This window comes from Rhodnius prolixus, unplaced genomic scaffold (assembly GCF_049639745.1).
Source record: "Rhodnius prolixus isolate KJV_2025 unplaced genomic scaffold, Rpr scaffold_1, whole genome shotgun sequence".
NCBI lineage: Eukaryota > Metazoa > Arthropoda > Insecta > Hemiptera > Reduviidae > Rhodnius > Rhodnius prolixus.
The window spans coordinates 17,147,943-17,175,909 of NW_027411581.1; the positions used below are offsets into that span (position 1 = coordinate 17,147,943).

The following is a 27,967-nucleotide window of genomic DNA, read 5'->3' on the forward strand; positions in this document are numbered from 1 at the left end:
TCAATTTATTACATTTAATGGTATATCCATTCTTATTGAGTGGTTTAAGACCAATACTGAATGGCAGAAATTGGAACATTCATATTATTGAAAAAAAGAAGAAATTAAATTAAATATCATTAAATTAAAAAAAAAAAAAAAATGTAAAGTTCACATTGAGAAGAGGTAATTTACATCAAGTTTCAAGCGATTAAAACAATGATGTCTTTAATTTTATTTACAAAACAATTATTAAGAGTCTATAATGCCTGATGATTTAAAGAAAAGGTTCTGTCCAGTACTTGATAGTAGGTCCAACTACTTGCGGAGGAATGCACCTTTCTATTACACCCGCTGCCTTAACCTTACTTCTTAATTTTACATCTTTCGGTTTGACTACGTTTCGATGATTTGTCATCATTCTGCTTGGCGTCATTATAGATTTCTGACTAAGACCAGTAGCCTCAAGAAAGTTATCATAACTAACAGAACTATCTGCTGGTGAGCACCCATTTGATTCTACCTCAGATTTTATTTCATCACTTTTAGCATCAGAATCCTCAGCGGAATTATTGTTTACACTTATTTCTTCAAACCTACGAACCATTTGCGAGACGCTGGGCGACCCTTCTTCCTTGTTGCCAGACTCTTGAGCACCTGCGGTGGTTAATAAAGTAGCCACGGGTGAAGCTACTTTGATCATATTTGGCATGCCAACTTTTGGTGGAGATTTAAAACCAAAACTGTTTCTCTTAGGAGATTCCTGAATGTTTACTTTAAGAACATTAGTTGCTGGCCTGTGTACATGATGTGTCGGACCACCACAAGAAACAACTGATTTAGAAGCGTGTGATTTATGACTTGGATGCAGCAAACCCGTTGGTACATTACTGTGTTGATTTCTGTCCGTGGTTATTCTTTGAGGTTTTATATGCAATCCGGACACATTCAACGTTCGTCCACGCAACTGTTTGACAATGTCATCATCTAAAGCAGAATTACTTATCACATACAACTCATTATCTTGTCCTTGATCAACCGGTCCTAAAATCGAAAGTGGTAAGCCTAGCTGTGTGGAATCTATTGCCTGTGGTGGGGGAAGTACCATTGGAGGATTATGAAATTGCACAGTAGTCGGTTTTATGTCAGCAAATTCTACTCTCTTTGTACCGTTTAACTTTGGTTTTGGTGGAAGTGGTGGATTCAGTCGAGGCGCCATCTTTCCTTTGCTTAAATCAGTCATTGAAACAGATTTTTTAGATGTTATCTCTAACTCTTGTTTATCATCTTCGGTACTTTTCTCCGCTGGACTCTCCGGTCTTCCTTCAGCAATAACAACTTCTTCTTCGTCAACTGGTGAATCATCTTCATCTAACCAGGCTGGATCTTTCATTCTTAACGTTCTTTGTTCCTCTAGAAAATCTTCTTGATCTTTTAGTAATATCTGGTTCACACATTGTAAGACAGGATTGTCCCGGTATTCATCTGGACGATTGCCAATTCGAACTTCTTGAAGCAGTGCGCTTGGTTTTACACTGCCTGAATCATCAGCAACTGATTTAGAGATATCAGGTACAGAATGTGGAAAGGATGTATAAATCGCTCTTTGTTCGTTTTTGTTCTTATTAATTGGTGAAAACGCGCTACGGTTATGAATATTTAAGACACCTTTCATTTGGGGTCCAGGGGTTGTGTAATCACTTTCGTCCCCTAAGCATGATTTTGTACTGGCAGTATCAGAAGAAAGTGAATCTGGACCACACTCTTCCTTAACACTAATCCCAAGAGAGCTGATAAGATCTGGTTTGGCGTAGACCTCCCTAGTAGGCTGAGAATCCGGACTGCTCCGAATATCTATTATACCTTCAATTATTTTAGTGTCATCAACAACTTCCTTAATTACTATTGATGCTTCTTCTTGATACTTGACCTCACATTTTAACCTTTCTATTTCCAATCTTTGATCATTGATAATATTATCTTTATCCGCCAACATATCCTTTATATTCTTCTGCTCACGTCTTAATCTGGCTTCCAATACAAGCAACGCGCGTAATAAACTACTAAGTTGTTTTTCTCTTGTTTCCCTGCACGATCGCACTTCGGCATCTTTTTCTGCCAGCCTCTTAGTGAAAGCAGCTACTAAATTACGACATCTTGTCGTTTGTACTTTTAAGGCTTTTTTGGATGTTTCTAATTCCTTTCTAATTGCGGTCAGTTCTCCTTCCACCTGGAAAAGAAGAATCAAAAGTAAGAATGGAAAACAATTCTCATGTAAAGCTAATGCTATCATACTATTAGCAATATTATCATAAATTTTAATAAGAAAAATTAAGAAGTATAGAGGATATTGAACTTAAAAATTATGGTTAACCTAAAGGAAAAGTGCTCTCACATATACACAGCATTAACATAATATACTTTCACTTTTGTTTCATGGAAAGTATTGAAAATGCAAAACAAACACAGCTTCATTTATCTTTCATTGACTCAGACAGTAAATAAAGAAGCTATAATGCGAAGCTTCACACAGTGAGCGAGCGTCACGCTTACTCAAGTGGGAATTTCCCTGTAAAACGATTTAGCATTAGAAGTGAAGTGTTAAAATAAATGTGTACATTTAACTTCAGTTAGTATACTCCAATGCGAGCAAATCTTAACGAAAAACTATCTACCTTGCAACCTTACTAAAGAAAATAAACGAGGGTAACTAGATCGAAACAGTGCTCATTGCTGGAGTTTAGAAACGGACGAACTATAAAATTGTTCAGTCTTCGAAGTAGGAATAAATTATAAAGCAAGGCAAAAATACCTTATGAACATGAAAAAATTGAACAATGCATCATGAAATTAAGGAAGATTTTAATTAAGGAATTCTTATTTCCCATCTTTTAAAGACAAGCAGTAATATTTTAATTTTGTATTTAAATTAAAACACAAACGAATTTAAGTTTTTAAATTTTAAAGAACTCAATTATAACTTTTGAACACACTATAAAAATGTTTTTAGGCAATTTTAGTAACTTTCTACGAATAATTTGGTACACACTCGCATAAGTTTCACCATTTTCTGTAATATCTTGAGAAAATTAAACTGAATAAAAATGCTGCGTTTGAAGAAAATATTTCATCCTAATTAGAAAGTCTAAAACTTTGCTTTTTAAACATTTTTCTTTTGCCTATTCAAGGCAGTAGGGGATTATTTTGTGTTCAGCCTTCCCAAATTGGGTGTTGCATAGTACCATCTGTTATCGTATTCCAAATGTACCCCTCACAAAATGCTTGGTATTAATATATGCTTGACGTAGTTAAATATTTATATTTTGATGCAACTTCAAAGTGACTCAGAAATAACTACATATTTATTATAGGTTGAAGGAAGTTATAGTAAGAAACAAAATTATAAGTTTACAATGGTTACTTGCTTAGATTGAAGAACAATTTAGTTCCATCATATGATAATGATAACTACTATAGTTGTCTAAATGCAACCCACATGGAGAGTTAGCATTATTTTCAAGGCCTCACAATAAGACTCGCACTCTACCCACTCGTATTTATCAGCAGAAAAACCAAGCATGTCTTTTATTTAAGACCCAAACAAGATTCAGATCTATCTAGTTTAAGGACGAAGAAATTCTTAGCAGTTATGAATAATAATGAAGGGCGCGTGGAAGTGTCCATGATACTCATTTAATTTGCAATTACTCTTATAACTCTTATGTGTTTAATTATGCGAAAGTAGGAAGCAGAATTGTGTAGAAATGAAGTATTTTGAATACTGTTTCGTGCCACGATTCTGTTTCTTTTAAAAACTCAATTAAATGCAAGTGTAGCTTTAACTCGAATTGAAAGAACAGTATTATGACAGTAAATGTCTATTCTTTCAAATGGGCTACCAAATTAGGAGTCGTGGATGGAGGCGACTAGAAAACATATTTTACTTTAAATTCCTTTTAATGTCCATTAAATAAAATCTTAGCTACTCTACCCGTTAGGCTAATGTAGCGCCTCAAGTAATTCGATGGTTTGTGAAAATAAGGTTGTATATGAAATATAGATTTTAGATTCTCTGTGCTAAACTAAGTGTAAAACTTTTGTTATTCTATTTTTTCCCCCCTTATACTAAAGTATGATTTAAAAAAAAAAAAAAAAAAAAAAAATATCGTCCAAAATCCTTATTTTACAAATAGTGGCTATATTTCTACAATGTAACATATAATTTTTCTGAATATTACATTCAGCTTCCCGAAACATTTCATTATTAGATGTCCTGGCAATTCAGTAACTAGGGATGGATTTCTATTTCACAGACCATTTTCTAAAAATTACTTTTTTGGAATCAGGCGTCCGTTAAAGACTGGTCATTTCACATTTTGAAAATTTCTTACGAACGCAACATATGATCCTGTGAAAAAACTAAGCAAAGATATAAACCAACTAAATAAAAAACTTGATAAACTGAAAACATATTGAAAGATCAGTATAATAATAATAACGTACACGCTGACATAATTACAATTTAAGAATAAAGTTTAGGAAGAGAGGCTGTGTGCCTGAGGAAACATGTAACCTTCTTTATGTCTCTAGGTCACTCAAATCAAATACGGCCATCCGGATTTCTCTTTACCCCAATCGCCGCTGAGGCAATCATAAATGTCTTTGTCTGGAAATGATATTTTATGAAATCTAAAGTAGTAAGGTTTTAGAGTTTGATGGAGAATAGATAAATGATATAATTCAGCATCGATCTCATTCAGGTAAAAAAGTAATTCGACTTTCTTTTACTTTACAGAGAGATTTCTCTTTGTAAATATAATAAAAGAGAGACAGATGTAAAAGTATTTAGAAGAAATAACTCGACGAAATAGCGCTGGAAATTTAAAAAACCAATTACACCAAGAAACAGCACGAAGGCACAGAGTCAGGTTAGTGGAAGGAGCACTTTACTTTTTTAAAATGAAACAAATGAATGGACATTTCAGATTTTTGGAAGAATTTAATTATAAGAAATTTTTTGGTTAGCTTACTGAATGGAGTTTTTGGGAAGTTTACTGCTCCTCTGTCTTATGCTAAACTAAATTTTGATTTAAAGTTTAAAATTTGAAGTAAATCTTTTGTTAATTGTAGCGAAATAACTGACAAAAGTTTCACATTTATTTAATGATATGCTGAAGACCATTATACACAAAACAGATACTAAAAATCCCTTGTCGCTCTATTGTTTACAAAATAAATCTTTAATGAATTGCAATAATTGCATTTACACACAAATGAGACGGTTAATCAAGAATGGCGTAAGGGAATATGACACTCGAACTCTAACTTATATCAATTACTAAAGTTACATCTAGCCTACTTCCTTTACAGACTTTTTACTGGTTCAGTGGTCGTGAAAGAGTGCTCACATTTTATATAAGAGAATTATGTAGTGTTAATGTTTTCGTGGCACAATTAAGTTAAGGTCAATGTAGGTAAGATTGGAAAGACAGAAGGGTGCGTCAATAATCTTTCGCAATGGTTTAGGATGGAAAGTATTCTATTCTGTTGAGATTGGAAGGTTTGGGAAGCCCCTTAGTGTAACCCCTACTTTACGGCCAAATAGCTATTGTAAGTATAATTGTGATATTGTCAACTTCATGTTGTTAAGTTTGTAATTTTGTTTTTAGGTCAATGTTCGTCTTTTAATTTCAATTTTCGAAAATTTATTTTAATAAGGAAATGATCTTTGAGCATCAATTAACAGGTCATTCATTTCCTTTGTAGGACGAAGAAAAAGAAGTTAAATCACAAATAGATTACATAAGAAATCATGGTAATTAATACAGAAAATGTAATATCCATTTTATTAATTTTATAGAAATGTACACTTCAGCGGCTATTGCTCCTGCAACAAGTACAAGTATGATTCATATGTAACTTGCGAAGAGTTATTACCTATTGATGGCTCTCTAGAATAAAGATATATTTATTTTAACCGAATATAACATTTTAAAATTGTCACTATTGAAAATATAAATAAAGAAAGAAGTCGACTACAAGTTTTCGAGGTGACAGATATTCTAATAAAATGTTTTTCATCTCAAAAAATAAATAAATACAATGCCATCTAAAAAAAAAAAAATGATAAACATGATCTAGGGCAGTGATCTTAGCCTTTTAACCAGTGGTTTGATTCCCGGTAGAAATAGTTGACCACATCATCGCCAATAAAAACCACCGACTGGGAGACCTTGGACGCATTTTAATTGGCCTCAAGGCTTCTAATCTTCTCCCAATCTGATTTGGCAACACCTCGGAATATAAATGCAATCGTAAACAATTTAAAGTTACTCATGAACTAGTTTTAATTGTTTACATAAATGAATTTAAGGTTTCATCAGCCTTCTCTTAGAATCGTCTCTTTGGATGGAGATAGTTTATGCAGATAATAAGGCTTATTTGCTTTAGCAAAACAGATGAGTTGAGATTAAGCCAATTTAAGTTCAATCAGAGCTTGATGAGCTACACTAACTACCAGTGAGTATGAAATGGTTATTCGAGGTCAGATTTGACCACTAGAAAGAACATTGAACGGAAAGGGAGAAAGACAAGAATTTGGCAAGTTACAAAAGTCTTTATTCAGCTTTCGAATCCCGCATATTCAGTATAACAACATATCCCTTTTGTTTGACATTCTTTAATGCAAACTGATTTTAAGTACGGTTTCAGGGGAGGATTCGCTTTTCCCAAAAGACTTTTTTCACAATGAACAAATAAACATCCAATGAAAATTCGATCTTTACAAAAAGAAAACTTGAAAGTCGACGTTCGAAAAAGTCGTTTAAATGGTATACTCGAATTTTGTTCCAATACTTTTCCTTGGAAATTCGGCAGTTTAATAGAAATGGACTAGAGTCCAGATGTTTTTGTATTGATGTTTCCTCTACTATTCAACATAAAACATTACATCTAGTATTATCTTAAATGTGAATCTATAAAATAAATACGAAACTGTGCCACCTTTATCCGTCAAAATTGTTAAGGCAGTAGAGTTGAACTTAGAGAAAGTATCGAATTAGAGGAAGTGTACGGAAAGCCGAAGCAGAGTAGGTGGTTGGCATTCCTGGTAACATTCTTTCAACATTACTAATTCATTATTTATAAGGCTCTGGATATAAAAAGTAAAAAATTATCTTTACAAAACTGTATATAAGGAAACATCTCGTTTTCATATTAATTATCATTAAGGATGATTAAGGAATCATTCTTGTTTAACGAGTTCGGTTTTAGTTAAAAGGAGGAAATAAAAATTTAGGAGCTGTTCTCCCGTTCTCTTAATGCTGCTTAAGAAATATTGCGATCACTTTTAATTTAAAACTAAGTCAGAAAAATACATTTTTTTTGAAATTAAAAAGTTAGTGTCGAATCTCAGAAAGGGAAAATCCAAGTTGCTCAAACATGTATCCAGAGTATTGGAACAAGAATCGATATCGTAACCGACATTGAAATCTTTGTCAACTAGCTATGTTACTCTTCTTTTTTCCAAAGTTTGGAAATGGTACAGTGGGCTGAACCATGATTCCATTTTCTGGGAAAGGAATTCCCCGTGGTTCATGGATGCTCGCTTACCCAGAGAACTTCTAGCTAAGATGATATAGTAGTTTCTAACGTTACATATATACTACGTCATTGCATTAAAATTACAATTCCAGAGCGAAACTTCCGAGATAATTCAAGAATGATTCTAGAAACACCTATATCCGGAGGTTTGTCGAACTGTGAGTGGAGACTATGGAATATAAGAGGTGTAGCAGTCGTACATTATGACCCAGAAATTTTATTCAGTTAATCAAACTTAAAAAAAAAAAAATTATGGAAGTTACAAAAATACAATGCCAACATATTTTTCGAATGTTTACGCAATACTTTAATCGGGCATATTTAAAAAGAAGAAAAATGTCAGGAACTAGTTTTTTTTTTGTTTTTTTAATCAAAATTCTTTCTAAAAAGAAATGGTTATCGAATTATTTATTTATTTAACTTGTAAACAATTAATGAATATAAAAGGTTTTTTAGACAAAAATACAAAAACAACGCAATAAAACAAACTATTCAAAATCTTTACATAACTATTTGTGTTCTAAAAATTTGTCTAAAGTAAAAAAGAAAACATCTATTTATCAAAAACTCTTAAAATATCTAATATTTCATTATTACCTAATGAAGTCGCAACTTATTCGGTAACTTATTTTGAAGTCTAACTGACATCGTCCGCGATGTAGACATTGTTTTATTTAACAGGAAGAAAGTAGCTTGTACTTTAATCTCTTTGCATTGTGTTTAACACTTGTCTTTAATATCCTCCTATGGTTTCTCGATTTGCGTACACTGGAATCTAGCGCAGGGATCCCGAGTTCAAATCCAGTTGCTAGCTCTTTGATTTTCTCTTCGTAGAAGCTTCTTACAAGCTCATTGCCCGATGATGGTCAGTGTGTTCTAGAATTACTACTCACAAGACTTTTTCTAACTAAATCATAACAATTACTAATAGCAAGTTTTCTTCTTCGTTTTGTTATCCTAAAATAAAAATTGGATAATATAGGGCTACAGATGATTACTATGCAGTAAAAAGGACCTTTTTTTGGCAATGAATCCACTAGTAAAAAAAAAAAATCAACAGATTCTTTGAAGAAAATATGCCAAATAAGTATCCATAGAAAAGACATGTACCTTAAGATAGGGTGAAATTGCATACATCGGTAATGAGATGTAAATATATTATATTAGTAAACAAGAGTTATTCACTTTTTAAGTACATGTTTTAAATTAATTTCTCTGTAAAAAAAAAAAATAGAAAAAGTAAACAGTTTACACAAAATATAAGGTCTTTATAAAACAAACAGTACCTTGTTTACACCATATTTAGCCTTTTAAAACAAGTTAAAAGGTCTGTCTCAGGATAATATTTATAATATTTTTAAGGATAATGTAAACTAGAGGAACAATAAATATTACGGTTGAATAAATTTGGCGTACGAAGAAACGTGGGTTCAGCGAACCGGATTATATCATTTTGAAAGTACAAATAGCGAAGAAAATATTTTCTGATTTATTATAATACTTTTAATATACATAAATAATTTAAAATATTATCCTGATCAAATTAAAATGCTATACTTTTTATACAATCCTGGTCGAATGTTCTTGAAAGATAAAGCAACTCCTCTAAAAGGGTTTATTATCATTCGTTAAAATAATTGAAGATATATTTTATAGTGTTGATTTATTTATTTTTATTTTTTATTTATTTATTTATTTTTATTTATTTATTTATTTTTATGCATTTGTGCTCAAAAATAGAATGGCCAAATTAAAACCGCTTGTTTAGTGCTACATTTTCGTAATGAAGAGTATCTCAACCTAATTCGTTCATCCAACCTAATTTAACCGTTCAAAACCCTTTAAAATTCTTTTTTGGGGGTTAAATTTTAAAATATTTAAAGAAAAATATTTATTTGGGTCGGTGGTTTCGTAAAAAGTGGCGTTTACTTCTTCCGATGCGGTAAGAAGCCGCACAGTTTTTTACAGAATTATCTTCGATCGTTATTTCCTATAAAAAAATATGAGCTTTAATGGTCACAACATGTATCTCTTTTGTATTCTTTCATCATAAGTATTCAGTGCAAATCAAAAATCTCAAAAACAAAACTCGCTATGATTTATGTCGAAGCTTTTTATTCAATTTAGGATCGTCAGGAAATTTAAAATTGATCAAAACCCACAAAGAAAAAAATTGATTTTTTTTTTTAATTTAATTACTGCGATTTTCTGGGCAACAGATTTCTTTTTTTTCTCAGCATAATATCTAAAAACAGACCTCTCAATTTTTGTTTTACAATTTCATAAGAGAAAATATATTTTTAAGTTTTTAAATCTCGTTAACTACTACTGAACTTCTATGATAATATAAATTGTATTTTGTGTTTTTAGGCCAACTGACACAGACGTTTTCACAAATTTTCATTCATGCAGAGCATTTCTTCATTTCAATAGCGAATATTATGTTCATTCAAAAAAGCTTGGCTTGAAAGAAGGTATTTATTTATTTATTTTTATACAATAAATAGAAGGTGGGTCATTTATTTAAGTAAGACAAGAAGGCCAAAAGTAAACAAAGTACATTACGCTAACATAAAAAAAGAGTAAAATAAACAAATAAAGCCCTCATAATGATCTAAATGATGTCATGGGATTTATTATATTTTTACTCGGATAATAAATTCATTAAGTGATTCATTCATTGACCGTATAAATAACCGCTAACAAGTTTCTACTTTTTAATCTTCCTAATACTGAAAATAAAAAATATTCTACTACGTAGATTCATGTTTTTACGTGGTAATAAAAATTGAAGTATTGTTATTAATAACAGTATTTTAAATAATAGCGGATTGGTAAGCAGCTATTGTTCAATATGAAAGAGTTTACTTTTATTTCTAGCAAGGTCAATGTTCCATTCAGAATAAAAGAAAAAAAAAAAGTAGTTTAAGATCCAGAATACCTTAAAATATACATTTCAGGTAAGGCGCCACGGTAGCCGAGCGGTTAGAGGCGAGACCTGCGAAGCTAATATGTATTGTGGTACTGGGTTCGATTCCCGGTCTTTAGGCCTTGGATTTTATTTAATGGTTAATAAAAAGAAATTTACAGAAAAGTATGTTTGCTAGTCGCCTCCGTCCACGACACCTAATTGGTAGTTGGACGTTAAGCCCCGCCTGAAAAAATAGGCGATTACTTTACTTTACTTTTACATTTCAGGTAAAAAAAAAAATTCAAAATGACACAATTGCAACATTTTTTTTGTAAAGGGCAAGCAAAGTGTAAATAAAAAAATCAAATACGTAACCACCTTCCTGAGAGCTTTTTGGCCTGCATATGAGCAAAATGCTAGTTTAAATGATGTAAGTTTGGCAGAAATCATAATATAGAATAGATTTACTAAGCCGCACTACCAGCCTGTACTTGCTAAAACTTGAGATCTGGCATTTCATTGGATAAATCAGGAGAAGGTGGTGGAATATTATATGAAGGGCACTGGAAAGCCCTCCAGAAAGAGCTTTCAAAATACCACGTTTCCTGGAACACTCTATTTTCTCTGAGTGAAAGAGAACTGATGTAAGTGCTGGTCCGGCTAGCAATATTAACAACATTATTGAAACGATCGAGATTAACTAGAGAAACGTAAATTGAAGTAAAGGGAAGCGTCATCAGCTTCTGATTTCAAATAAATCTCCAAAATATCAGACACAATAGAACATAGCACAAAAAGAGATAAAAGTAACAAACGTAGCTCAATGCTATCTATTGAAGATCGTGTCATCACAGAACAGGACTTGAATGTTCTTCCTACAGACCATTCTCTAGCTAGTACATCAACAAACAGTTCAAAATAAAACAATAACCAGTTTGAAATGTTTCTACTACTATCTTATGTGGAAATGTAAAACAACAGCAACACAGAACCATTGTTCATTTACACTCACTAACATTTCAGCAAGCACACAATGAGTTGTTATCATACGTACATGTATTTGTTGTCCAGAACTTGTCAGGTACTGAAATTTTTTAGTAAAAACCATTATCAGAGTAAAATAAAATTTGATGAAGTGCTCTAGCTTTAAACTTTTGAAAGCTCAAATGGAAGGTTTTGGAAAAAAAAGTTTTGTCTTTATAAAGTTGAAGTATTTATATTGGATGGTTATTTATGATAATAATATGGATATTATGGAGCGGATGGTGGTCTAGTGGTTATGAAGCGTGGCTTTGTAAGTGGGAGATCCCCAGTTCGAATCCCGTGTAAAGATACTTATTATTTGTTAGAAAAAAATGAAAAAATTAGTAGTAAAGTATGGGCTTCCGCCCTGTCCACGACTCTTAATCAGCAGTTGGACGTTAAGCCCCACCAAAAAGAACAGGCGATAACTCTACTTATTTAAATATGTAATGTTTAGTTTAAAAAACTACGCCTAACACAATTTATTCATGTATAAGTAGAGGTAGTGATATAAGTAATTACACAAGGAAACAAAGTTTAAAAACGTTTTAAAAAACACTTCGTTTCCAATCCGTATTGCACTTAAACACTAAAAATCCATTTTGAACCACCTGACTTGACATATTGCTAACAAACATTCACTTATGATTGATAAAGTTAATACCAGATAAAAAATATGGCGAGATAGCGGCAAGAACATATTGACCTTAAGAAAAGAGATGCTTTCAACAGAATGGAATGCATATTGGCAGAAGTTGAGCAAGGAAAAATTACACCTTTTTACTATAGTGAAAACCTCATCCCCAATAATATCATCAATGATATCAGTTTTATTAATAACTATACAATAGAAAGTTAGTTGTGGTAACAAATGGCTGAGTATATTTGTTATATCGTATATAAATATGAATGAATCTTGACTGCAAAAAATTATTGTTAAATTAAATAATGTCCAGATATTCCTCAATCATTCTTTCATTAATTTATTTAATAATCCAAATCGCAATTAAAATTTACTTTATTCATTCTATTAGATTTATTCTGTCAGCAAAAAAACAACAAAAATCTACGCCTAACACTATTTATTCATGTATACGAAGAGGAAGTGATATAATGTAACAACTTCCTATTACGAGACTACATCAGAAATAAATACGTATTGGTTGAATTAATCTCTAGAATATGGGTCAGCCATTAGATTTCTTAACTTCAAGTTTTATGAAAAAAACAAACCACTGCATAAGTAAAATAAATACAGAACTACGTACAATAGAAGTAGAAAGCGCTTATGATTATAAAACTGACATCAGGTAATACGTTACTTTCCTGCAAGAGTTACTGATATAATGAACTGATCCAAATATATTAATTAAATTGAATGATAATAATAATATGGGTAGAATGGGAAGAGTTTAACTCAGTGGTTAGAAGAGCACTGAGTTCCCATGTGGAAATTCCAGGTTCGAATCCAGCTTCTTTTTTTTCCTAGGTGCTTCTTACAGCTAAGTATTCGGTGATGACCAAATCTTCCAATATAAACTGGTGTCGGCAATATTAAACAATAAAAATTGAACATTATGATTCTCGATTTAAAAACAAACAAAATGATTATATATATATTTTTTTTTACGAAAAAGGTAAATGCACATGTATAAAGAAGTATTATTAAAAGAAATTTTCAATTATGTCAAAACACCTACAGTATTGAGATCAACAAAATGGAGCGCAATTAGCGATGAATACCAGAAAATTTGAACTGATACGCTTTAGTATCGGGTCATTTGTGTTGGTAAAGTCTCCGCTAGAACAAATTAAAAAAAAGAATATACAAAAAAAAAGTAATGATTTGCGTCATCATTCTGAGAGAAAATGTGAAATTTTCTAGACACTTTTAAAGGTTTAGAAAACTAAAAACTACTGTTAAATTTGTTTTTCTTTCGAACTTTAGGCTATTAACAGAAGAAATCATTAATTTATTACTAAAATACAGCTCAAGTGCTTTAACTATCTTTATTTTGGATTATTTTTTTTAAAAAAAGTCAAGAATACACTTTTCCTTCTTTCTTTCGATGTAAACGGGCAATTAGATACATTTGCTTGAAGAAATACGAAATTCTCAAAGCAGCAATTCTTGATGTAAACTTCTTTCATCTTACTTCTCCTGGAAGTTATACAATGTTTTTGTTCTTTAAAGTGTTTTGTTGACATTGACTTTGCCATCCAGCGAAATATCTGTCTCTACCACTAATATTTGCACATAGATATAAGTATATATTTATGTTTAACAAACATTAAAAATGTACAACGCTCAAAAGCATTAGAAACGCTCTAAAGCGAATGAAAAATCGCCACTGTGGATATTCATTTTGCGACTAAAGGAAAATCTAAAAAGAAAAACTTGCATTTTTAACCGAACTAATAATAAAATAATCATTTAACTTATCTATCATTAGCTTGCTTGTTCTGGACCGGTTTTGGATGTTCACAATCAACATCAGAGATTGATATACTTTAGTGAAGACAATTTTAACTTCCAATTAAAAAATTTCGGTCACATTAATTATACAAAATTATCTCCGATGTTGGATAAAAATAGAAAACGGAACGTTTCAATTCCAGAAAAAGTGTGCAATATCTTAGATATTATACAGTATAGTGCATTTAACCGTACTTTCTGTTAAAATATATACGAAAATTCTAATATTAGTCTTGCAAAAGAATCAAAGTAAATTAAATAGTACTATTAGTTAATAACAGTGTTATTTGCAAAACAGTTACAGTGAAGTATTGCACAAATAATTTTGTCAAGTTCTAGATGTTATGAAATCAGTAAAATGACAAGATTTTAGAAAGAAAAAAACTAAATTATTTATTATTTGTGATTAAAAATTTTTACTGTTTATTAAATCGTATTAATTGAATTTTTTAAAAAGAATACTTACATTTTTAAATAGGAAAGGCCATTTTCACAATAAGAAACAAAAAGAAATTGTAATATTTCTGCCTTTCCAACAGAAAAAAAATGCTTGATGAAGCTCACAGCCTTGTGAAAAAAATCTATGATAGAAATACGTCCAAAATATGCGAATATACTGAATGTTTTTATTTCCAACTTATAGCCATTTCTTTATCTTAAGCAACTCTTGCTTAAACCAAGATGATCACACACACTCATTCTTAATTTTTCTCACAATTAGTAATGTGGAACAGAAAGCAGAAAGGAACAAACGGGAACCAGAGCAAGCGACCTACAATCAGTGAGTATCAGAATGGAGTGTAACATCCATTGGCACAGCACAAACGCTAAGTCTACCCTAGTTAACTTTCTGAAACAAAAATAGCTTTAATTCATTTTTTAAAACTATTTTTCAGCACTCAAGTGCAACTTTTGTAAAAATCTACTTAATTATGATTTATGTTTTCTCAAAATAAATGAAGCCTGACAATAATGACCATGAATGGTAAAGATGTTTGCTATCTCACAAAAAGAAAAGGCAAAAAGATGGACAACTTTTTTGAAAACTGTGTAGAGAAGTTTGTGTTATTAACAAACAGGTTAATTTACTTTAGGAGCCACTTATAGCGCTAAATGCAGGAGATAATGCGTACGCATATCGCACTCACAAGAGATAAACGTTATTACCACTTCCTTTCTCAGGCTATTAGCAATTTTAAATTAATACAATAATTATTATCAATCCAGGAAGTGCTAAAAATAAATGATTAACCTTAGCTCGTTGGTGATTCTAAAATTATAAGATAACGAAAAAAGAATATTTATTTAAGATTGTTCATTAAGAGCAAAAGATTCTTTTGGGAGGCCATTAACTATTATTTTTACTCTACGAATATCTTTGGTGTTTCACAGTAGAAAATTAAATAAAATTTAAATAAAAACTAGTAAAGAAGATTAATTTGAAAATAATAATAATATATTTGAATTAAACCTGCAGAGTTAAGATTTACCTAGCTTTCAACAAATGCTTTTGTGTTCTTTACCAGTGTGACTGACATAAAACCAAGGTTGAATTATATTTCTTGCAAAAGGAAGGATGTGATACGCTTCAAATCTGCCGACAGAAGCAAGTCAGCGTAACAAATACACTCATCTGGAACATTGACGTATGTGCTTTTATTTATTTTTTCGCTTAAGTTCGGCATTTCTTTCTTCCATGGAATTAAAAAAAAACTGTTATTTAAACACAATCATACCAAAATAATCTTTAAAATGTAAAATTGAGTATTAAGTCTTGTCCAGTTTAGCTTAACATCGTTCTGCCAAGCCGATGGGATTGCCAAGTTCTTGTAATTCTCCGGTTTTCTAGAAATCTAAGTGTTGTCTTCAATCTAAGTGTTGGGAGGGAATAAAGGCTGAGTGTCAGAATGTTTAGCTTCCTTATTCTAATTGTTCATTCTGTGTGAACCACGATATTCTCGATTCGCGGCACTTTATTTTGGAATACTCCCAACAATAAGAGTTGCTTTATTAACACCAATTCACATTACACGTGTAAGTGTACAGTTCCGTAAATGACGAATGCAGGAGAGCAAAGGAATATTGGCACCTTTAGTTGTGTACGGTCAGTTAACTAAAGTAATAGCGAATTGAAGGTTTGGTAGCCGGTCTAAATTTCTATGACGTTTATGTACTGAGTATTGGTTCAGAAAGATTGTTCTGTCTTGAAAGAAGGAGAATGTCATCTGTTTAGGTGACAAAAACGGATGTAGGATTGAAATATTTTGAAAAAGAATGTAGCATGCCTATGAAAACAGCAAAACACAAGAGTTCACTGAATATCGTTTCCAATAAAAGAAATATGTTTCATTTAAGTTTTTAAGTTGAGTAAATTTGGTACACTATTTACTGGTTATTTTAAAAACCATTTCCATATTCAGAAGATCTAAAAGTTTATATTTTAAAAGAAACCTCTAATTAGAGAATTTGCTAACGCACAACTATTCATGTTTAGAGCAGCAACAAAAAGTGAAACCGAAATTATTTGTGACCCAAGAATCAAAGACAATCAATCACAAAATGGCCCGAGAAAGTAAGTTTTTCTTGAACGCAGAATTTTTAGCAAATTAATCTTCTCTGTCAACAAAAAATTTGCTAGAATTGTTTCTTTTAACAAAATTATTTGTTATTAAATTGGGAACTGTACAAAAGTACATAAAAATAAAGAAATATTACTGGTAGTTTTGGTAATATTATATCTTTAAACAATGCATTTAAAAGATTAAAATAAGGTAGCTCATTAACATAACTCATAACATTGTCTTCTGAAAAATTGCTGGCGAAATGCAGCACGTGATAGAAAGTGCAGCATTATCTCAATCCTTTCCCTGCATAATCCACACCTTCATGACGTGCTTTTTATTTAAATAAGCTGTGAGCAACTTTAACAAAAGAACAATTACAACTGTAAACAAGAGCAAAAGAGTTTTGTTGGAAAAAAAAAAATGAAACTTCTTAAATCTATTAAAATTCTCTATAAAGAATATAATTTGGAATCTCTTTAAATAATTTCAAAATGATATTAAGGTTAAACCATGTTTTCTGTTTTAATTTAAATAAATCGATAAAAAAAGAAAAATTTTAGAAAGTCATAATTAAGTTTAAACAGTATGTAATCGGAATAACTGCCACCTCATTATAATTCCTTAGCATTGTTAACGGTTTCTAGCAAATCCGAATATACTCGAAATTCTAATGATAGTATTATAAAAAATTTACTGGATGTCTAATTAGCAGAGAATTTTATTTCCTTAAGATGAGCTTGTAGTAATAAAAAAAAAAGCGCAGAGTTTTTGGTAAAACGTAAAAGACGCGTTATGTGTGCCGGCACATCGATGCACATACAGTAAAAGAATTAGTCCAGAATACTATCCTGAGGAATCGGCGAGAAAGCCAGCGAATAAAAGTGACTGATCTTATTTGATCTGAAAAAAAAGCAGTCAGTCTGACTAAATAATATCCGAATGAACTTCTTCGATCACTACAACGGTTCTAAAGGCAAACGGTTAAATGCTTAAACCAACAGAAAAAGAATTCAGAGCTAAATTATTTCTGTTCCAAGAGAAGAAGCTAAATCGTTGTATTTGTAAAGAAAAGCTAAGTTGAAGAGATGTGGGGTTGATACTTGTAGTCATCAAGATCAGAACTTTATTTCGTACAGTCAGATCAAGTCACTTTCTCTTGGACGTGCAGGAGGAAGTAGATACTGCAATGGTCCATTTTTATTTTCTGTGCGAATGGTATTCGTCCAACAAAGTTTTCAGTCACTATTCAACGTAAATCAGAAACTACGCAGTGACGAGAACTTATTTAGACCACTGCGTGTACGATATAGGAATGCTTAGTTAAACTGGTGGGGATTTTAGCGTGTGTGCACGAAAGTAGAATAAAGAATTAAGTCTAACCAGGCGGGCGTTATGGAAGTTTCTAGATGGAGTATGAAGTAAAAACACCTTGACCCCAGTCAAACGTTATGCGCCCATTTTGTTTTTATTTTATGTTTCACATACTTGCTTACCGCTGTTCGCCAATAAATCTTTCTTCTCGTTCATTTGATCAAACATTATGCTGTTATTAAAAATGCAGGCGACTTGTATTATAATTCAGGTTTGGGTAATAGCTTTTTAACATTACCAGGAGCGATTTGTTTAAAAAAGGAATACTGAGTGGAGGGACGAATTGTTTCAGTGCATTGTACTCAATGTAAGGCTGCCTTTTTAGGCTATTGCCCAAAGGTATTGTTTTCTCCAGTTAGTTCTACTAACATGAATAAATATAAATATAAACTATACAACATTATGTTCGTTTGACGTCAGTGGCCTCTAGTGCATTCTATCTAGAAAATTGTATTACTTGTTTTTATTTTTTTAAACCCAAGTCTGTTCAAGTTAAACCCATGAAAACCATTTACTGTTAAACGAGAAGTAATGCCTCTTGACAAGAAAATAAATTATATATTGGCCTCTAAAAAATGTATATCTGCACAAAAACTTTATCATCAATAGCAACTACAGGACTCCCCCAAGTTGGTATTCTGGCCTAGCTTAAAGATATTATCAAATGGCTGATAAATGGACACGATAATTTCCTTTTTTTTCCAGTTTTTCGCAAAAATTCTGATAATGACTCATAAGATTGGTTTGAACTCCATATGCTAGCTATGGCTTTATTTATCAGTACTGAAGGTATGATTTAAAAGAGGTTTTGTAGACTTTAGAGAGCTATTTAGAAATAAAAATTAAAACTTCTACTCAAAAGTTCTATTAAGAATAGATTCCACGTTTCAAGAAGTTAAAATAACAACAATAGCTATAAATTAATTTCTTTAATATTCCGTGGTACACCAGAAAACGTCTAAAACTGGTTTTTGTAATTTAAAGTACTGACTTTATTTGAAAAACTAACCTCATTTAAACATTTTTTCAGAATATTATATTTACAAGGTTGTTAAGAGTATCTTTGACGATAAACGCTAAATTACCTAGTTTATTGCAGCACTGTCTTTTGCTATAAAATTTCTGCTCCAATTGTTTTCCAAGTAATTAATCTTAGGTAATTGTAAAAAATGAGAAATTCCATTCACCTTCCTTTATTCCCGGATGTCCCTTCAGGCTTTCGTTAGAACATTTTGATAGATATTTATTTAAATCTAATAGCCTATTTGCTCTACACAATTAAATTTTGTTAGCACCGTCGTGGTGAATTAATACTTTAAATATAAGATATTATTCTAAAATTCTATTATATTACTAGGTCATGGCAATTTTAATTCTGTAGGTTACACTACTCTGAGAATCCCAAAATATTTCTGAAATTCGACTTCCTATTAACGGCTTTCGGCTGAAGCCTTTGGCACATTTGCGATACCAAACGAAATACCAATATGTTTTGAGCTTTCTGTTCTTTGATTTTGGGTTATTTTTGCCTCTCTCACACACACAAAACTGTTTTCTGTTCAGTATAATTAAACATATTTTTCAGTGATACACACCTTTGAAAATTGTTTACCATCATAATATTAGAGGGATGAGAATGTAAAGATTGAATTTACAATATGGATTATCTCTTTGGAATGTATTGGACTCTCTCGCGTAAATTCCTGGTTTGTATAGAGTTGGCAGCCTTTCCTTACACTCTTACAAGACCTTTCAAGATCTCCTCCTTCAGCTCACTACCCGGTAATGGATGGGATTTCAGTAAGTGAGTACACTGTCCGGATCAAAAGTGGACCGTTTGTTAATAAAATATAAATAAAATGAGTTCAACATACAAAAAGGTTACATGCATCAAAATTGAACTAAATCAATAATTTCTGCCAGTTAATTTGTTATTGTTATTATTACTTTAATTAAGAAGCATCTGAGTTCATGGGAACCCTCAGCCTTTTTCCAGATCTATTTGAACTTCTTTACAGTGTCCTCTCAAAACAAACAACATTGCTCTCTACCAAATAGCAAACTATAAGAGACCCAAGGATGGAAAATATGAAGAGTCTAATGCACTAGGTGCTGAGCTGCTAATGTGTAGCTTTAGGAGCTACTATAATGAGAAGACACGAGCAAGGGACTTCCGTGGCCTGTGTAGAGCGCTCTACTTCCGGGTGTATTTTAATTTCCCTTTAACTTCCTCCTTTTCTTTTTAAATTTTAGAATGCTGAAATCACGGTTTAGTTGAATAGCTTACGTCATAAAATTGATGACTTTAATTACGTGACTTGCAGGTAATTGAGCAACTTCAATTGTATTCAATTATGTTATCGTCTACACATTTTAAAATATGAAATAATAAAAATTAATTTCGAGGCCATTAAAATGTATATGTTTAAATGAATTGCATAATTTAAAATTTAAAGTATGAACTAGAACATTATTCTCTGAAATTGCAATAAATACTAGCCTACCAAAATTCTATGGTAAACAATATACTTCAATAAGAGAATACTTAAAATGCAATTAGGCAAATAAATATTCAAAAAAAAAAAAATTGAAAGATAATGACTGATAATTGTGCGAAGTGAACAAAACGAGTAGACAGAGTGAAAGGCAAAATGAAAGGAAGATATATGACAGAAGAAAGTAAGTCGGTGAGGGACTGACAGAATGACAGAACAAAACAATGAAAGTGATAGTCAAAACTGTACAGTCCACAACACGCTAATCCCTCGGTAACATCTCTCCTCCAAGCTATTTCTTACGCACGTTCTAAATTAACAAAAACTAGGTTGCGGTTGTCACCTCATTTAAACAAATTCTATGAAAATATGAAAGTCGTTCAACAATCACAATTCTAAAATATAATTTTCATTTGAAATCAAATGTTTGGAAATACCAATCTGTTTGTAAACTATATTTCACACTACTAGCTAATTTGGCTAATCTTAAGGGGCGTCCTAGAAACAGAAATATTGCTGTAGACCCACTCTTAACTGACTTATTTTTAAGAACTCCTGCAATTAAACGCGATCATAATGAAGCAGTTAGTAGTTAGACAGCATTTATTATAAGTATCAAATGACTAATACAAATAATCTAATTGATAAATAAAAAACATTGTTATGGTGAGCATTACCGCCAGACGTTAATTGATTAGTAAATTCAATCAAGAATAATTTGAGGACAATGGGGAATTTAAAGATTTTTAATTTCAAGACCAACGAACTAAGAATGTTTAAACAGATAAAACTTCTATGATGATGGAATTACTGGATTTTTAGAAAGGAAATTAGAATATTTGGTTAACCTCACCAGATCACTAAGTTTTGGGATCTCTTTGTAATTTTCATTAATTTTTTAGAAGAATAGGGGAAAAAATATTAGATAGCAATAAAGAGAATTTTGCCTGAATACTTTTAATTAGAAATTTTGAAAGAAGAAGTAGTTTAAAGACGGTCAGAGTAAGGAATTTGAAGCTCATAACTAGGTCATAGAATGGCCATATTTGGTGGGCAATTTGGCTGTAAAATTTGACTGTACACTGTTTGTCTCTTGTACTCTTGTGTTGACTGTTTGTGCTCTTGCCATTCGATTCATTCCGTTCCCTTCGGATCTAATTACTATGATCTAAAATCTAAGAGGAGTATTTTTGGAAAGTGTCAAAATGTTGAAAATCAAAGTCAAATTATGTTAATGAAAAAAATTTAATTAGAATAATCGCAAAAAAAAGATAACATTCTACCAACAGTGCTCGTACATATCTAGTTTTAAGCGAAACATTACAGTAATAAAGACTGTAAACTCTTTTCCACATGAATTATAACGGTTCTAACATTCCTTCTAGCTTGAGCACACAATGAAAGGGAATTTACATGAAAATTTGAATTATTACTGTAATTTGATTTATACAAAAAAAAAAAACTTTCCCTGGAGAATTTTATGTGCTAAGAATCATGAAAAAATATGATGCCATATTGTCATCAATGGCGATGGAGTAATAACGGTATTAAGGCATTTCACACCCATAGCAATGGAGAAGTTCCAGCCGACTAATGCAACAAATATGTGCTTGTCTTAACCGTAATGAGTGTTGCAATCAAATCTTTTATAAATAATTCGTTAAATCAAACAATTTTGTTTTAATATTGAATACTTCTTAGGGTGTATTCGAGATCGATTTATCGTCATGGCTGCTATTAGTTGTAAGATTAACTCAATCAATAAAAAGCATTGTTGGAAACGAATTCCAGCTCTTAGCTAATGACCGCCTGGCTATCGGAATCCAGGTAAAAAAAAGGTACAGGAATAAAATCTCAGGTAAAAAAAAGGTACAGGAATAAAATCTCAGGTAAAAAAAAAACCCACAGGAAAAAAGTGAAAGCAAAATGATAATAAGGGAAAAAATCACTGAATTAAAAAAAAATAGATAACCTTAGCTCTACCTGCAAAATTTGACAGTTCTGAGGAATTATCATTAGCGAATTTTTGCATATGATATGTGACAAGGCAATCTGCCCAAGATGTTTACACAGAATTATTTTGTAAAATGTTAACGTAAGGATTTAAAGGCGTGGAAACTTTTTTTAAAAAAAGAGGTTTTTAAGCTTGAACTTTCGTTTCTGATTAAAACAAGGTGCTAACCGATAATACAGCTTCTTTTTTCAGAATGAACAATTATATTGATGAACTAATTATTCTTAAATACTGTTATTTTATGTTATTGCTTTTGTTACGCCATTAGTTAATGTTGAACAATAATAGAATATATATATGTCTGTGTGTGTGAATCCAACTAAAGTAAATGTATTGTTCCCTGAAAATCTACGCCGTAAAATTTATACAAAAGGTACTCAGTACCATTTCTTTGTTAAATATACAACTCTTAATTGACAAGGAAAGGAATTTTGGTCAAAGCATTTAATTAAGGATCTTTCAAACGCTATTCCGTTAGGAAAATTAACGTGTGCAGACAACATTTAAAAGTAAGAAAAACTTATTATTGCAAATTTGTAACGTAATTTGTAAATAAATTTTAATTTTGCAATAATCTGTAGGCAATGTTCTTGCTACAGTTCGATTGAAAGGAAATAAATTATTCTTGCAATAACAAGTTTTCAAGGCATGCTGAAAAATTAGGTTTGCCTTTTCAGCTACCCCATATTCTCTAAAAGCAATTTTGTTGAAGTTTCAAATTAAGTTGTTTGCCACTTACTTTAGTTGTTCGCCCACCGTTTTCGAAGAGAAATCATTTGAGTTATTTACAAAAAAAAGTGTAAACAACGAAAAAATATATATCAAGAAATCGAATTTTCCTTATCAGTTTCTGCCTGATATCTTTACAAAATTCCAAGTCCCTGAAATAATTACTTTACGTCTAATTTATTGTGTTCAATAACATCCCATTTACATAATTAGCCAAATAACCCAATTTTCCTGGTTAAAATGCTCTTCCAAAAACTGTGTTCACAACCTTTTAAAAATGTTTTAATGGGCTTATTTTTATAAAAACGAATTTGAAAAAAGTATAAATTATATCTGTAACTTAGGCGCCAATAACCTTTACGCACATAAAAAAAAAATTTGAATCCTGTCCTAATCTTTCAGTTCGTTTAAAAGAATTAAAAAAAAAATATATAAATAATGGTCTCACAAATATCAATAGTCTCTCTAACTGTTATTTGAAAATAATAAACCAAATTGTAAACTACAAAACTAAACAGGAATTTTTATTTTAATAGCCAATTAGAAAAAGAAAAAGATGAGGTATGTATAGACAAAAAAGAAACCAATAAATAAGATTGGAATCTGATTAAAATTAAAAAACTCATTTCTTTCAACCAATAAGAGAAATATAAATGAACAAAAATGTAGTCAGATTGGTTATAACCGTACTTTTCTAGATGATGTTAGGAACATAGGAACACAACCGGTTCTGTTTTAGTGAACGGGACCAACTTATGAATTAAATAAATAGGACGATATGAAATTGAATTCATTTTGATAATATAAAAATTAGAATTTTTACACAAACCAAATCATTATGTGGACACAGCTTACGAATTTTATTTTCAATGAAAGAAGAAATACAATTAAGTGTTCAAAAATATGTACAACATACATTATTGCCTTAGGTGAGTTACTTCTACTTCCTAACATGTGGTAATCAAATATTCATTTTCATGGATTCATAATTACTAATCAAAACAGCAGAACTCAAAACAAAATTTTTGTTAAGTTTTTTCGAGCACTTCTTTTGCTGCAGACGCATCACAGGATCCCAGGTTAGTAAGTGGCGAAAAGAAGCTTCCCCAGATCGTGGTCAAATAAGAGCAAATCTGAAGGCAGCTAGCTGGAATAGAGCCCGGCATGTTTGGGCCTGATAAACCCTTTCCTAAAATGGCACCGTTTAAAATGAGCTTAAGGCAGCATTAGTCCACAGATTCATATAGTTTGCTATCTTGATGATTACCACTAAGTTTCATGTTTAATGCAAAAGTTAAAAAGAATATTTCAGTTTATTTCCGAGCATTTCTGTCTCAACTCTCTATTGGAATATCAACTGCAAATTCGTTTCTTGTCTCTTCTTCTTTATATATTCTTTTGCTTCGCAGTACATTCCTTGAACAGCTCCAGTCACTTCCTCTATCCTTATTTCTTATAATAACTATCTGTATCTACCTCCGCACTCTCAATACCGGGTCTTTCTTCCTCCAGACATAACATATATATTTACAAACACCCTCTTCGGTATCCTATGCTGCTACATTCTTTCCAGTTGATCTAGTCATCTCAAAATCAAATCCTTTCTTAAACCTACTAGATCACTGATCATCTGATTTTGGATGTTCTCTACGGTCTCCTCTTGCCCTACATTTTCCTCATTAGTCTCTCACCCGCAGAACAATCTTTTTTCTTAAAGTCAATGTTCATGGCTTTACTGTCATAAATAACCATTTATCCATAGTCCTGCATTTTACATATTTATTTGGCTTCCCTACAGGTTAAATTAATAGTTTTCTGCAATGAACAGCACCGGATATTAGTAGGAATTTGATATCTCTTCCAATTTCCGTATTATCTTTAATTATCAACACCCTCACCATCTTTAGACAAACGTGGTCTTCGGTTATACCTCTACCCCGTCACTGTTTGAAAGGAGCCGTCAGTTTCGATAATAAGAGAGAGACTTTTAAAGAGTCAAGAACTTACGGATACATTTCATACTCAGGAACATTAAATGTGGGACCAATTTTAACATAGGATGCTCTAAGGATAAAAGAGGCGCCACGGTAGCCGAGCGGTTAGAGGCGAGGACTGCAAAGCTAATATGTATTGTAGTATTGGGTTCGATTCCCGATCTCAGGCCTTGGATTTGATTTAATGGTTAATAAAAGAAATTTACAGTAAAGTATGTTTGCTAGTCGCCACCGTCCACGACACCTAATTGGTAGTTGGACGTAAAGTCCGCTTCAAAAAATAGGCAATTACTTTACTTTTTTACTCTAAGGATAAAAGACATAGATTTCCTAAATTAAAACAAAACAATAAGGTGTAAACACTAACACGTCTATTTTTAATTACAATTCATGGGATTCTAACAAATTTTTTCAAACCTCCAGATTTTACAACATTCTTAACTAATAGTAACTTATCCAGGTTACTGCAAATTAAACCTCAATGACACTTTTAAGGCCCTAAAAAGAGGTTTCGTAGAAAATTATTGAAATAAAAGTTATTTATTAAATATCTGTTATTTACGCCCGAAGAGGCCATCGTAAGGGGCATTTTAGATAAAAATCACAAACTGGTGATAAATCCATCTAGTCATGTTTTACTTCTGGTTGAATAATTTAATTCAAACTCGGAATTCCGGCCACCCTTTTATCCAATCTAAAAGATAAAGGGCCGACAGTAAAAAGAGAAGAAAACTTCTCAGGGAACCCAAAATAACACCTCTTCCAGAAATGGCTTTAATCGATTTATTAAATTTAATGTTACAGACCACAATAAGAACAGTGTATTTTTAAATGACCTCAAAATCATGTTAATTATGGTTTCAGGGAATAATTTTTCAATGTTTTACTTTCTCATGATACCAAAGAGTGGCGAGAAATTGAATTGCAAAAGATTGTTAGTTTGCATACCTCTAGAGACAATATTGTATGGCGTTTTTACACGAATTTTATTCACCCATCGAGGTTGTAACTTTAACAATGTATTGTAGTAAACTCACTATTCCTCTTACTGCTTAGAATTCTGATCGATCATATAGAACTTGAATCAATTCTGTCCATATTCGTCAAATAGATTTATCCTAAACTAAGAACTCATAGAAATTATTTGAGAATAAAGAAAATCTCCAAATTTTCTTTCCATTTTTTTGATTATACAAACAGATTATTTATATTGTTTAAAGTAAGTCTGCTTATAGCCGATAATGATAATGATCAATAATTATTTTCAAAACCGTTGCGTTTCTGAAATTGAGCAACTATCTAGAGATCTAATTTTTTTTTTTTTGTCAAGCAATCAATTTCCTCAAGCCTCAATTTTCAAAATCATTCATTCAATTGCTTTTAAAATATAGACGACAAAGGAAGGACGCAATCTCTTTTGCCAGCTCTAAAATATAAAAGTTTAGTGACCAAGAAGTTATACAAAAAAAGCGGGTATTTTACTTGATACTTTGCTAAGTTAGAATTTTATTTATTTAATATTAGATTACAATCTTCAGCTAAAATACTTCTTTTTATTTTATTTTGTTTAACATAACGAGTAAAAAATAAATTATCTATCCGAAGAATAAGTACCTTTCCTTCATTTCATTACATCCTTTATGGCCGGATACAAACTGCAGCAAGAAATGTTTTATTGATGCTTTAGCTCAAGAGGAAAGGACATACTTTTAAGATTTCAAAATAACATTCACTTGTAATTACATACACACAAGTGAAAATATTATTAAGTTTTTTAAAAAAAGATATCATTGCAAATGCATTTTTTGAGACCATTTGCTCTAAGCGTTAGGAAATATAAAGAAAAAATTGTTAATATCATAAATTTATTTTTCTAATTAGTTAATAATATCTAATGAATTTTATGTAATAACTTTGACTAGAAAATCCCAAGCTTAAAATGAATAAAGGCAATAATGAATTTATATTCTTTAGATGAATAAAATTCTAATATTCAATTTTGATTTATTTGCTTATTTTTGTCATTTTATGTTAAACAGCAAACAACTAAAAAAAAAATTATAAGTAAACATTCATATCGCTGCAAAAGTTATATTCGCAAAAATGTTATAAATCTGATTGTTATTATACAAAAGTATTATTGAAATCGAAGGAAACGTGGTAAATATATGTAAGAGAACAGAAGGAGGGGAGTGTGCCTTTTCCCAGCTGACTTCATGCTAAAGGGACCAACTACAAAAGAAACAGAGGGTGATTTGTTGTTCAAAGATTTCTTAAAGCTTCTGCTAGTAACGGTACAACTCAGATAATATCGCTATAATTCTATAGAATATAAATACATACATATATCTGCACTGCTTTTATGTTTCAGACTTTTGCTGAAAACGATCAATGCAGAAAAAAATAATTAAAAGCTATAATTAACTTTTATACATATATTTTAAGGAAAAATTTAATATTTACCTGATTTTTGGTATCCATTAGAAATACTAGAACAAGGCTGCAAAATCACATGAAGAACTAAAAAGGGAAGTAGACGTGTATAAAATATAAAATTCTTAAGAGGCCGTTAGACATGGATGCCAGAAGGCGGACGGTCATGGAATGTGATCGGATCAGCGACACTCCATTCCCTCTCTACTTTGTATACTTGTTCTATCCCCTCTTATGAACGGTCACCTCAAACCTCCGGCTCTCCAGGTACAAAACCATGGTGTTAGTCACCCAATCCCTACCAAACAACAACTCCACTACCTGTACAACTACTATCAAGATCCATGAACCACTTCCGTTAACAACAAGACTAAAA

At 31.4% G+C, this 27,967-nt stretch overlaps 1 protein-coding gene across 2 annotated transcripts; it reads right to left on the reverse strand.

Moving 5' to 3' along the window:
• LOC141455955 (uncharacterized) lies at nucleotides 1-27,785 on the reverse strand. Of its 2 annotated transcripts, XM_074131484.1 has the most exons (3): nucleotides 27,622-27,784; nucleotides 27,502-27,536; nucleotides 1-2,209 (listed from the first exon to the last, which is right to left on the reverse strand). In XM_074131484.1, exon 3 carries the CDS (start codon nucleotides 1,973-1,975, stop codon nucleotides 257-259), a length of 1,719 nt encoding a protein of 572 aa, XP_073987585.1. In that variant the 5' UTR covers nucleotides 1,976-2,209; nucleotides 27,502-27,536; nucleotides 27,622-27,784; the 3' UTR covers nucleotides 1-256. The 2 variants fall into 2 exon arrangements, with proteins under 2 accessions (XP_073987585.1, XP_073987576.1); XM_074131475.1 differs by lacking the exon at nucleotides 27,502-27,536 and having other exon boundaries at nucleotides 27,622-27,785.
• Nucleotides 27,786-27,967: the final 182 nt, after the last annotated feature.